The sequence below is a fragment of the Rhincodon typus genome, chromosome 33 (genome assembly GCF_021869965.1).
Source record: "Rhincodon typus isolate 14 chromosome 33, sRhiTyp1.1, whole genome shotgun sequence".
In the NCBI taxonomy this organism is placed as follows: Eukaryota; Metazoa; Chordata; class Chondrichthyes; order Orectolobiformes; family Rhincodontidae; genus Rhincodon; species Rhincodon typus.
The window spans coordinates 29,181,489-29,195,485 of record NC_063364.1 but is presented as its reverse complement, the minus strand read 5'-3'; the positions used below and the strand labels follow the sequence as shown (position 1 = coordinate 29,195,485).

At 40.6% G+C, this 13,997-nt stretch overlaps 1 protein-coding gene across 7 annotated transcripts in view; it reads left to right on the top strand.

The window, feature by feature from the left end:
- map2k5 (mitogen-activated protein kinase kinase 5) overlaps window positions 1-13,997 on the top strand; it is a 351,751-nt gene that overhangs the window by 211,171 nt on the left and 126,583 nt on the right. For all 7 annotated transcript variants that reach the window (XM_048615802.1, XM_048615808.1, XM_048615804.1 and 4 more), the window contains exon 15: window positions 262-312. In XM_048615802.1, the coding sequence (XP_048471759.1) occupies window positions 262-312 (51 nt within the window). The remainder of the gene's footprint in view (window positions 1-261; window positions 313-13,997) is intronic.

Below are 13,997 nucleotides of genomic sequence, written 5' to 3'. Positions count from 1 at the left end.
TACAGAGCAGATTGAATCTCAACCTTGCCCCCCTCCTGAGGCATGATGACCCTCAGGTTAAACCCAGCACAATTTGTCTCTCTCTTAGCCATATGGTAACATCACTTTACTTACATCCTAGACCTTCCCATTTTTTTCAATTAAGATATAATTTAATGAAAATATCATTACTGTTTTAGATACAAGAATCTGAAGATGCAAAAACTCTTCAAGATCTTATGGATAACTTGTACTTAAATCACAACTCCATTTCTTTTGTAGCTGGTGAATTCAATAGCCAAAACATATGTGGGAACAAATGCATACATGGCGGTGAGTAAAACTTCAAGTATTAATGAAACTTTTTAAAAAAAAATTTAACGTCAGTTTAAAATTTTAATATTATGCTAAAACATAAGTTGGACAATGTACTGAAAACAAAAAATGCTGGAGATCACAGTGGGTCAGGCAGCATTCATGGAGAGAAAGCATGTTAACGTTTCGAGTCTAGATGACTTTTCATCGGAGCTGATCTGAAGTGTGGAGGAGGCAGCATTTCTGCAATAGTGAGGGGATGAGAGTGGGGATGTTGGAGTGCTGGGGGAGAAAGGATGTTGATGGTTCAGATTAAGTGGTTGGAATGTGAGAATGGCAGAACAAAGGTGTGTTTAACTGCCAGACTAGAAAGAATGGACAGTCTCAGTGGGGTGGGGGCAAGAAAGAGAGGACATGGTGACAGAAAATGTAACAAATAAAGCTAAAAGAAAGGAAGGAATGGGAGTGGATTCACAATGTGAAGCTGTTCTGCCATTCTCAAGTTCCAATCACTTAATCTGAACTAACAACATCCTTTCTCCCCCAGCACTTCACCTTCACCAACCCCACCCGCATCCCCACAACTGTATAAATGCTGCCTCGTCCACACTTCACATCAGCTCTGATGAAGAGTCATCTAGACTTAAAACATCAGCGTGCTTTCTCTCCATGGATGTTGTCTGACCTGCTGTAATCTCCAGCACTTCTTGTTTTCAGTACAGATTCCAGCATCTGCAGTAATTTGCTCCTTTAAGTTGGACAATGTTGTTACTCAAGGTAATCACAACATCCGTTGTTGTAATTTATTCTAACTTTTCTGCTATTAAGCAAAATGTAATCATCATATTTATGTACTGTAAAAGGGATGCAGTCAAATTTAGCTAACTACTTGCAGAGAGATGTGTGTGTCCAGGATTTGTAAATAATGATTAATTCAGGTATGCATTTATTTGAAATCTATGTTTCTACTACCTTCATTGCCAAAGGATTGAGCAGAAAAGGTGGTTCGGTTGTCATAGAATCCCCACAGTGAGGAAACAGGCCCTTCGGCCCAACAAGTCCACACTGACCCTCAGCGCATCCCCCCCAGACCCATACCCCTATAATCCTCCCAATCTACACATCCCTGAACACTACGGGCAATTTAGCACGGTCAGTCCACCTAACCTGCACATTTTTGGTCTGTGGGAGGAAACCGGAGCACCCGAAGGAAACCCACGCAGATACGGGGAGAATGTGCAAACTCCACACAGTCACTCGAGGCTGGAATCGAACCTGGGTGCCTGGTGCTGTGAGGCAGCAGTGCTGCCCTTGTCATTGGAGTCTATTTTTAGTTGTAAATTTGTCAGTTTAATTTGCATTTTATGATATTTCAAATTTACTCACCAGTGACCTGGGAAAGGAATGAAACCATACATGTTAAATAAATCAGAATTAACTTTCAAAACATGATTAAATCCTCAGCCATTATCGTTGCCTAAACTGTGACAAGGATGGTTTTGGCTTTATCAGACATGTGTTTTGTTCACACTCTACAGAATGAGCACCCACATGTTTCATTTTGTAATTATCCACGTGTACAACATTGTATTGAAGCTTCAGTCCTCCAGTTTAACATGTTTTATTCCCGTATATGTAATACCTTGCAGTATTAAGTTACTACTTTCTTTCTCTTAGGCTGTATCAGTTACGTTAGTAAAAGTTTTGCATAAATTGGACACTTTTTGTCCGCAACATTTAATACCTGCTGTCAGAATTCTTGGTCTTTCTTTTCTATCAACGTTTACCCAGTAAGTTGCTGTATCATACTTGCGTCTTAATTTTCCTTCATCAAATGTCACAATTTTGCTGTGTCTGGCCACAAAGTGGCTTTATGAATTAGGTATCTTTCACAACTTTGCTGCCTTCTAGCCTGTTTAAAAATATATATTTATCAACTGACTGTGTATAGTGCCAAAGACAGTTTATAATTTACATATATCTTGATATTCGCTTGTTTTTTTTTTGAAATTATTGACCTCAAGATCAGGATATGTTAAATTCTGTTCTTTATTGAAAGTGTCAAAGTAACTGCATAAATTTAGAGGAAGAATAATCCATTGTATTTATAAGAGAACCTAGAGACATCAATTTTGCAAAGCATAACATTAGCAAACATAGCAAATTGACAACTTGTTAATTTCACCCTCACCATTTAAAAGTGTATTGCCACTTCTTCATAATTACAATTGTCTACTTCCTCATTTCTTCCTCTTTTTGAATTCTGCAGTTAAGATGACTGCCACATAATGTGCTAATCTGCAACTGTATATTATCTGCTCAGAGGAGCATTAGAAACACATGATATAACTGTTGAGTTCAATGAAGTGTGAAGGAGGGCATGCCAGGAGCAACACCACTCATACATAAAAATGAGAAGTCAACATGGTGAGGCTGCAAACCAGCAGTACTGACATACCACATGGCTTAGGCAGCAAATGATAGGCAGGGCTAAGCAATTCACAACTTAGACCATTTGAAGTTCTTTCTTTTATTATATTGAAGCTCTTCTTGTCTACCTCAGTCACGAATCGTGGTGGACAATCAAACAACTCACTGGACGAGGAGGCTCCACAAGTAGCCCCATTCTTAACAGGGGAACCTAGCACATTAGGACAGAATTCAAGGCTGAAGCTTTCAAAACTATCTTCAGTCAGAAGTACCAAGTGGATGATCCATCTTGGCCTCTACCAAAGTCCCCAGTGTCACAGATGCCAGTGTTTAGCCAATTTGCATCACTCCAAGCAATATGAAGAAATGGCTGAAGGCATCGGATACTGAAAAGAATCTGGGCTCTGACAGCATTCTAGCAGTAATGCTGAAGACGCATACTCCTAACCAAGCTGTTCCAATAAAGCTACAACAGTAACATCTACCTGCAAATGTGGTAAGTTGCGCAGGTATGCCCTGTACACAAAAACAGGACAAATCCAACCTGGCCAATTACTGCTCCGTCAATCTACTCCTGATCATCTGTAAAGTGATGGAAGGTATCCTTAACAGTGTTATCAAAGAGAGCACTTGCTCAGCAATAACCTGATCACTGATGCTTAGGTTGGTTTCTGCCAGGGATATTCGGCTGCTGACCTCATTACAGCCTTGGTTCAAAAGAGCTGAATTCCAGAGGTGATACGAGAGTGACTTCCCTTGGCATCAAGATCACATTTGACTGTGGCATCAGGAGCTCTAACAAAACTCCACTTATAAGAGTCATACCTGCCACAAATGAAGGTGGCTGTAATTTTGTGAGATCAGTCATCTTAGCCCGAGGGCGTCTCTCCACGAGTTCCTGAAGGTAGTCCTAGCCCAACCATCTTCAATTGCTTCATTAATGACCTTCTCTCTATCATAAGGTCAGAAGTGAGGATATTTATTGATTGCACAATGTTTAGCACCATTTGAGAGACTGATGTAGTCCAAGCCCACATGCAGCAAGACCTGGTTAATATATATACTTGGGCTGATAATTGGCAAGTAACATCCATGCCACACAAGTGCCAGGCTATGACCATCTGCAACAAGACAGAACCTAACCATTGTCCCTTGATACTCACTACATTACCATCACTGAATCCCTTCCCAATCAACATCTGGAGTTTACTATCGACCAGAAAGTGAAGCAAACCTACCATAAAAATTCTGTGGCTACAAGAACAGGTCAGAAGCTTGGGGTTCTGCAGCAAGTAGCTCACCTCTTGAATCTCTCAAGCATGTCCACCATCTACACAAGGCAAGAGTGTGGTGGAATACTCCTGAATTGTCTGAATGAGTGCAGCTCTAACAACACTCAAGAAGCATGATATCATCCAGGACAAAGCAGCCTACTTGACTGGCACCATATGCGTAAATATGCACTCCTTCCACCACGACACACAGTAGCAGAAGTGTGTACTATCTAGAAGATGCATTGCGGAAATTCATCAAGGCTACTTAGACAGCATCTTCCAAACCCAAGACCATTACCCTCAAGAAGGACAAGGGCAGTAGATACGTGGGAACGCCAGCACCTGCAAGATCACCTGCCACGCCAATCTCATCCTGGTTTGGAAATGTATCACCATTCCTTCATTATCACTGGCTGAAATCATGGAACTCCTCCTGTTATTGTGGGTCCACTAACATCAAAATAGACTCAAGCAGCTTGAGAATAGCAACTCATCATCTCCACCTCAAGGAAAACTAAGGATGGGCTACAAATGCTGGCCCAGCCAATCTTGCCCAATCCACAAGCAAAAACTGGTTGGAGAGAGAGTGCTGGAGGGATGGCTTTAGGTTTTTGGGAGAAATGGAACCTGAACAAGGCTGATGGGTTACATCTGAACCGGAGTGGGACCACCAACCTTGTTAGTGCTTTTGGGGGGTTTCAAACTAATTTGGCAGGGGGTGTGGGATCCTGAGGGAAGATCCAGCAGGGGAGATGAACAGCCAAAATTCAAAGAGACAGCAATGGAGTCGAAGGTATAAAAATTATAAGCCTGTTAAGGCACAAGGGTATTTGGCAAGGTTGGATGGTACTTATTTTGATGCAGGAAGTCTGATCAACAAGGCAGATGAGTTGAGGGCACAAATTAGAACATGAGGGTGCAAGGTAATTACTATCACTGAAACATATTTGAGAAAGGTACAGGATTGGCAGGGCAGTATTCCAGGATATAGGGTCTTCAGGCAAGATGGGGAAGGAGGTAAAAGAGGAGGGAGTTTTGCAATATTGATTAGGAATTAAATTTACAGTGGTAAGGAGGGATGACATTTTAGATGGCTTCTCAAATGAGTATAGCTTAAAAAAACCAAAGAGAAAAATCATGTTGCTGGGGGTATACCATAGCTTCCCTAAAAGTCCAAGAGAAATATGTAGAGCTGATATAAAGAACCGATATGTATGCAAATTTCAGAGAAGGGTAAACATAACCGGGTAATCATAGTAGAGGATTTCAGCTTCCCCAACATTAGCTGGGGGATACTTAGTGTGAAAGATTTAGAGGGAGCAGAATTCTTAAATACATCCAGAAGTGCTTTCTTAAGCCGGTATTTAGAAGACCCTACAGAGAGAGGTGGTCCTGGACTTAAATTTAAATAATGAATTGAGGCAAATGGTTCCTCAATAAGTGGGGCGAACATTTGCAGACAGCAATCATAGCTCCATTAGGTTCAAGATTGTTATGGAAAAGGACAAAGATGGGCCTAAAATCAAACTTCTAAATTGGAGAAGGTTGGTTTTATTAAGATCAGGTATGATTTGGCGAGAGTGGAGTGGGAGCAGATAACATTGAGGTAAATCTGTGTCAGAGCAGTGTGATGCATTCAAGAAGGAAATAGGGAGAGTATAGGGCCAACATGTTCCAATAAAGACAAAGGGTGGGACCAACAAATCCAGTGAACCCTTGATATCAAGGCATATACAGGATTGGATAAAGACAAAAAGGAAGGCTTATGGCAAATACTGAGCACAAACTTAAGGGATTACAGACTATGCAAAAGCGAACTTGAAAAGGAAATTAAGATAGTAAAATGGAGACATGAAAGAATGATGGCAGGTAAAATAAAGAAAAATTCTAAATTGTTTTACATGTACATTAAAGATAAAAGGATAACTAAGGGAAAAAAAAAGGACTCAATAAGCATGACAGTGGCAATTTGTGAGTGGACCCAGAGGACATAGGTAGGGTTCTGAATGAATATTTAGTGTCAGGGTTCACTGATGGGAGGGACGTTGTGCACATAGAAATTGGGGAAAAGGACTGTGATATACTTAAAGAGGTGACCAGATGTGTAGATGGGGGTAATGCATTTGATCTAGTCCACTTGGACTTCAGCAAGGCTTTTGATAAGCTCCCACATGGGAGACTGAGAGATAAGTGCCCATGGGATCCAAGCAAATTTGTCTAATTGAATCCAGAATTGGCTGAGCGGAAGGCAGGGAGCAGAGTATGATGGCCACATGGTGATGGCACGTAACAATGGTCATGTAGTGTTTTTGTGACTGAAAGCCAGTGTCCATTGCGTTTCCACAGTGATTAGTGTTGGGCCTCTTGCTGTTCATGGTATAAGTGAATGACTTAGACTTGAATGTAGGAGGGTTGACCAGTAAGTTTGCAAAGGATATGAAAATTGTTGGGGTGGTAAATAGTGAGGACGGTCACTTTAGATTACTAGCGGACATAGATGGGCTGGTCAGTGGGAAATGGAATTAAATCTGGATAAGTGTGAGGTGATGCACTTGGGCAAGCAAGCAAGGGAATACATGATAACCCTGGAAAGTACTGAGGATCAATGGGACCTTGGTGTGCATGTTCACTAGTCCCTTAAGGTAGAAGGACAATTAGATAAAGTGGTTAGGAAAGGCATATGGGATTCTTGTCTTTCTTAGCTAAGGCATAGGGTAACAGCACTGAGGTTATACTGTAACTATGTAAAAAAATGGTATCATGTACAGTTCTGGAATCAACACTATAGAAGAGATGATAGAAGAGAAGCACTGGAGAGGGTGCAGAGTAGATTTACTGGAATGTTAACTGGGCTGGAAAATTTCAGTAATGAAGAGAGATTAGGTATACTGGGGTTGTTTTCATTGGAGCAGAGGAAATTGGGTGGGTGGAGGGGGGAGGAGGTGACCATGATTGAGATACATAAAATTATGAGCAACATAGACAGTGTAGACAGGAAAAAACTTCTCCTCTTGGTGGAAGGATCAGTGACCAGGGGACATAGATTTAAGGTAAGGAACAAGAAGTTTTGAGGTGATGCAAGGAAAAGCGTATTCACTGATCGGATGGTAGTAAACTCTGCCTGTAGGAATGCTAGAGACAGAATCCTTATAGCATTTAAGAAGTAGGGTTTGCATTGTACACTTAAAAAGGCATACGAGGCTATGGGCGAAGTACTAAAAAAATTAGATGTTTTGACCAGTGCAGATTCGACGTGCCGAGAAACCCTTGTCTGTGATGTGTATTCAGAATGATGCAACAGCAATTCCCACACCAGCTGAGGTCACCATTGAATGTCCTACCTTCTCAACCTCACCCCTTGCCTAAGGCACAGTGACCCTCAAGTTAAATGTACTACCAGTCGTCTCTCTGTAATGAGAGTGCAGTCTTGTGGTCCTCTGGGACTAAGGCAACTTTATCTTTGGAGTGAAGGTAAGTAAAGATAAGTTCAAACTGAACCTTAATATCATTTGTCCCATGTGACTGTAATAAAGATAAACTATCTCTCTCATCCTTCTAAATCAACCAGTAGCTACCTTTGACGAGTTGACAACATCGTTCATGTTATTAGTGTTATTAACTAATGTTATTAATACTAAGACCCATTCATTCACCCTGAATCCTGTTTACTCATGTTTTCTGATTATCCATCTGTAGCCTCACCTCCCTCTTCCGCTATAATCCCCTCCTGCCCCACAACCATCCAAGATGCCTCTAATTCTGGCATCATGAGCTTCCCAATTTTAATTGCTTAATCATTGATGGACATGTCTTTAGCTGTATCAGCTCTAGAATTCCCTCCATGTGGGCCCTGTGGCAAGAGATGGTGCTGGAGCATGGCGACTTTGGTAGGCCCAAGGCAGAACTCGAGGCAGTGCTGCAGGACCAGTTTTTAAGATGGTGGCAATGGCACAATGGCAGGGCAGCCACTGCAGTTGACATTGGTCAGGAAGGTCAAATCAGTACTCTTGATTGGAGTGATGGCTGCATCAGCAGCAGTGGTGTGGTAAGCCCAGTGTGATGCTCCTAGTGGTGGAGTATGGCAGCAGTGGTGGCCCCTGAACGGGACTCCTGAAATGGACTGTGATAGGGGGGTGTTGGTGGGTATGGAGCCTGTTGTGGAGACATCACATTCCCCCCCCATCTCCACCGTGCAGTGTTGAGCGGAGCACAAGAAGGGAGGAAGAACTCTGTTTTTTGTTATGTCATAGTATCTTCTGCAACTCAAAATGGCGCTGGAGGGTGTGACATATATCTAAGCGGTTCTCTTCAGATCCAGTTAAATGTAATATGTAGTTAAGAGAAGACTCAACAATAGCAATTTGCTTAATTATGAACATTTATTGAGTAATAATAAAAATAAAAAAAGGAATATTTATTAAGTAAATAAGAAGAATGTAAAAGAAAGGAAAAAGACAATAAGTCTCATGCCCTTCTGCCCGTCAGAGAGTTCTCGATCTACGTCTGGTCTAGAGACTGAGGTTGTTGCAGGCACCGTTTTTGATCCAGTCCGCGGTAACTATTACAGTTAAATGTTTTAGAATACCAGGGCATGAGTCTTAGTGTAGTTTTTGTCATTGTATGCTTAAGTGTACTCAAGCTCAGTGGTTTCGAAATTCCTGACACTCACTGCAATTAATATTTCCACAGCACTTCCCCAGCACTGAAATGTGTTATTAATGAATGGCTTGATGGGTTGAGGGTGCCTCATCCATCACTGTGTTGCGACGTTGAAATTCTGCAAACAGGTTCAGCCTTCAGCATCTCCAATTTCTACAAAAAAAAACTCCACTCCACGTCAAGCAGAATGGGTTAATTAGTATTAATTTACTGTAGATTCAAAAAGGGGCTGGGGCATAAATTCCTGCACTTCATTATGTCATTTGTTTCTCTACCCCCTTGAAGGAAGGAAAAGCCCACCCCTTTGTTAAATTTGCCTTTCATAAATTCTTCGCACACAGAGAGTTGCATTTCAACATTCCAGTGACCCTATCACTCAAATATTAACAATGAGTCAATCTTATCATCTGGAATTAAAGATTCACTTGTGTTAGAACGGTATTTGGAAGTTCACTTTGGACATAAAATGAAATTCCAAACATAGTAATTTCTAGGATTAAAATCTACCTAAGACTAAACACAACACGGAGTCAATTGCAAAAGGTAAATTTTTAACAAGCTTTACAAACCAAATTTTTGAATCAACATTTCACAGATTTTTGCTTTACACAACAACTGATGGTTTCTTAAAAGGACATTACATTAACCATACATGTTCCACACTGATACAGGCACATAACACACGTTTAAATCACCATACATTCCCAAAATGCAACTAAAACTTAAAAGTATCCCCAGATCTCAAGCTCCAGGGAGCAAAAAGACGCAAATTGTACAAGACGACATTCAGCAACCAACATAGAAAGGTGCATTCAAACCAGACCACAGAGTTAACACTTCTACAAGGTTCGATGCACTTGCACAGCACAGAAACCTGGCCTCCAATTCTCCCTTTTTCCAGTTATAACTGTCCCCCATCATTTCATGGGTTCTGATTGTGCTAACATATTAGCTACAGACCTGAATCCAGAGTCTGCCGCATTTCACCCCGGAATATGGAAGGTCTCCAGAGCATCAGGTTGCTTTTTCTATCTCTTAAACATTTTCCCAAATCCCATCCTTATTGCCATAAATGTCTTGGATCGCAGCATGTATTCAAGCGGTTCTTTTCTGATTTGGTTAAATGTTGTTAAGAGAAGACTCAACAATAAGAACTTGCTTAAATATGAACATTTATTGAGTAACAATGAAAGAAGAAAAAAGAAAGGAATATTTATTAAGTAAATAAGAACAATGAAAAAGGGAGGGAAAAAGCAATAAGCCACATGCCCTTCTACCCGTCGGGGACTTCTCGATTGACGGGTGGTCTGGACACTGAGGTTGTTCCAGGCACAGTTCGCAATCCCAGCCCGAGGTGAAGTCCAATGCTTGGAACAAAACTCTCTCTTATACAGTGTAACAAATGGCCAACACAGAGAAAGCAAATACAGACGACAAAATTGCTTGCTAGTACAGAAAACAGCAACAGAAAAACAAGCTGCTCTGCTGTCTTTGGCCTATAAAAGAATGTTCACAGGACTTATTCAAGGCCATGCAGCTGTTGAATATCATCATTAACTTTCCCAGCCTATTTTCCCATCCTTTTCAATTTATTAGTTAAATGCAAGTAACAATAAATCATTCAAATGAAATAAAACCTCTCACTGTAAAGACAATCCTTAAAACCTACCTTGAAGAAGGGTGCCGACCTGAAATGTCAACTTTCCTGCTCCTCTGATCCTGCCTGACCTGCTGTGTTCCTCCAGCTCCCTACTGTGTTGTCTCTGACCAAGGTGTTGGTTATCCTCGCTAATGTTTCTTTTTGTGTCTCTGTGTCAAATTTTGCTTTAAAATTCTCTTGGAAAGCAGCTTGGGACCTGTACAAGTGTTGTTGTACCTCTGCATGTACTTAAAAAGTGATGTAGAGAGAGACAGAGAGTATAGACGGGTTAGCCTGACAGTGGTTGTGAGAAAAATGCGAGAGTCCATTATAAAAGTTTTAATAGAATACTTGGAAAACAGAGACAGGACTGGACAGTGTCAGCATGGATTTACGATAGAGAAATCATACTTGATGAACATACAGGAATTTTTCAAGAATTGAGGGAGTGCAATGAAGGTTTACCAGATTGATTCCTGGGGATTGAGACTAACTTGAACAGACTCTGGATCACTTAGGACCATATCCAGAAGAGTTTAGAAGAATGGAGATCATAAATAAAATTCTAACAGTATTAGGGAGGATAAATGCAGGAAGGAAAATCCTGATGACCAAAGAGTCCAAAACAAGGAATCACAGTTTAGGGATATGGGATAGACCCTTTAGGACTGATTTAAGGAGAAATTTCTTCGCCCAGTGATTGGTGAGCTCTGGAATACTCTGCCACCAAAAATGATTGAGGCCACAGGTTGTTTTCAAGAAGAAAGTAGATATAGTTCTTAGGGATAAAGCGAACAAAAGGTATGGGAGAAAGTGGAAACTGAGTCGAATGATCAGCCGTAATCATATTGAATTGCGGTGTAAACTGAAAAGGTCGAATCGCTGACTCCTGTTCCTGTTTTCTATATTTCAGTGTAAATAATTGCTATTTTGGCAAGATACATAAAGACAATCAGTGCCCATGGAACTGGATCTCTACTTTGAGTCTGTGCCTTCAATAGAGGTGGGGAGGGAAGGCAAGCTTCTTTCTTCTTTGAGAAGAAACAAAATAGTTCTGGGACCTTCAACTGACAGTCTTTCAATCTTGGGAACCTTATGCACAAAAGTGTATCCCCCAATTGCACAGAAAATCAGTTGAGTACCCTGAAGCAATACATTATCAGACCCCCAAGTTTATACTCAATAGCTAGATTATGCCAAATCTTTCAGGATGTTTAATTAGACTCGAAACCTAAGTATTAAATATAAAAATGTATATTAAGAGTGATATTTTCTGCTGTCCATTTGTGCAAGTAATAAGAATATTATCTTCCCAACAATCTAATCTTAATGTAGTTTATTGAATGAAAAAGGGCTGGGGAAAGCACAGCTGGGCAAATCAGTAAAGCTTACTTCAAACACATAAGTCTCTTTTTATACGATCGGCTTTTACAGCTTTCTGTAATTGAATGGAACTTTCCGTTACTTTGAGTGAAGAGTAGCTCATGAAAATCCAGCTTAAAAACATCCTTGCCAATTAATTGAATTACTATGGTTTTCTTTGATTCTGAATTGCTGTGATTTTTTGAGTACTTTTCTAAATATCAATCGAGCCTGACTGGATGTTTTTTGTTTTATTTTATCATTTTCATGACTTCACTGAAATTACACATAATGTTTCTTGGAATTTGAGGTAATAGAGGCATATAATATTGGTCTGGAAGACTGATCACCGTATGATGCTTATGTGTAGGATAGAAAGTCTGCAAGATGGATATGTATCTATGTCATAGAGCCATTTGGAAGGAAACAGACCCTTCAGTCCAACCAGTCTATGCCGAACATAATCCCAAACTAAACTAGTCTCACCTGCCTGCTCCTGACCCATAGCCCTCCAAACCTTTCCTATTCATGTATTTATCCAAATGTCTTTTAAATGTTGTAATTGTACCCACATACGCCACTTCTTCAGGAAGTTCATTCCGCACGAGAACCATCCTCTGTGTAAAATGTTTGCCCCTCATGTCTTTTATAAATCTCTCCTTTCACCTTAAAAATGTGTCCCCTAGTCTTGAAATCTCCCATCCTAGGGAAAAGACAACTACTATCTATCTATACCATTCATTATTTTATAAATGTCTGTAATGTTGCCTCTCAATCTCCTATGCCCCAGTGAAAAAAGTCCCAGCCTTTCTTTATAACTCAAACGTTCCATACCCAGCAACATTCTGGTAAATCTCTTCTGAACCCTCTCCAGCTTAATAATATCTTTCCTATAACTGGGCAACCAGAACTGGATGCGGTATTACAGAAGAGGCTTCACCAATGTCCTGTACAATCTCAATATGACTTCCCAACTCCAATACTAAACTAAGCGTAAATATTGCAGCTTTTTGAAGTCTATCTTCCTCAAGTTTTTTACTGGTACATAATTACTTAGAATGTAAACTAGAGTTGCAATTGGTGTGAAAATAAATAGAGGGTGTGTACTAACAGTTAAGTTAAATACAAATTGTGTGCTTGTGATTTCCCATATGCCAGATTCCTGGGCTCACTTGTGCTTTTTGGTGACAGACTCCAAATGGAGATATTTCCACATTGAGAAGGAAACATTACAGTGCTTGGATAATTCTAGGAACAATTAAGGAGGGCATTAGGAAGTCAATGAAAAGCCTGAAACAGGATTATATGCTTAGATGCCTAGAAAATCATTTAGGTCAAAATCCATTTGAGATGAATCCTTAATAAAGAATTCCCATTGGTGTGAATCCCAGTAACCTACAAAGGGTTTGGATGAAAATGTTGTAGTTGGCCTAAACAATTGATCACTCTGGATTATAAAATTAGTAGTTGGAGTGGGGGTGTTTTTATGTTACAGTGATGATGTTCCTGCCTCTGGACCAGAAGGCTTGGGTTCAAGTCTCGTCTGCTGCAGAGATGTGTCTGAACAAGTTTATTAAAAGTAGTGGAGACTCTTGTGGCACAGTGGTAGTGTCCCTACCTCTGAGCCAGGAGGCTCAGGTTCTGAGATATGTAATATTTCTGAATACATTTCTTAGAAGGGGTTCATGGCACAGTGGCAGTGCTCTTATCTATGGTTCAGAATGCACTGATTTATTCCCACCTATTTAAGATAATGTCTCATAACGTTGGATAAAAAATTGGCTCGAAGGTAGGAGACAGAGGGTGATGGTGGATGGTTTTTTTTGGACTGGAGGCCTATGACAGCAGTGTGCCCCAAGGATTGATGGCGGGTCCACCGCTTTTTGTCATTTATATAAATGATTTAGATGTGAATATAGGAGGAATGGTTAGTTTGCAGATGACATCAACATTGGTGGTGTAGTGAGCAGTGAAAAAGGTTTTCTCAGAGTACAGCAGGCCCTTGATCAGATGGTCCAAGGAGCTGAGGAATGGCATTTAATTTAGATACATGTGAGATGTTACATTTTGGTAAGGCAAATCAGGGGAGGACTTCTGCAATTAATGGTAGTGTCCTGGGGAGTGGTGCTGAACAAAGGGATCTTGGAATACGGGTTCAAAGTTCCTTGAAGGTGGAGTCGCAGGTAGTTAGGGTAGTGAAGTTTGGTATTCTTGCCTTTATTGGTCAGGGTGTTGAGTGTAGGAGTTAGGATGTTACGTTGTGGCTGTACAAGACATTGGTTAGGCTATTTTTTTGAATACTGCATTCAGGTCTGGTCTCCTTGCTACAGGAAGGATGT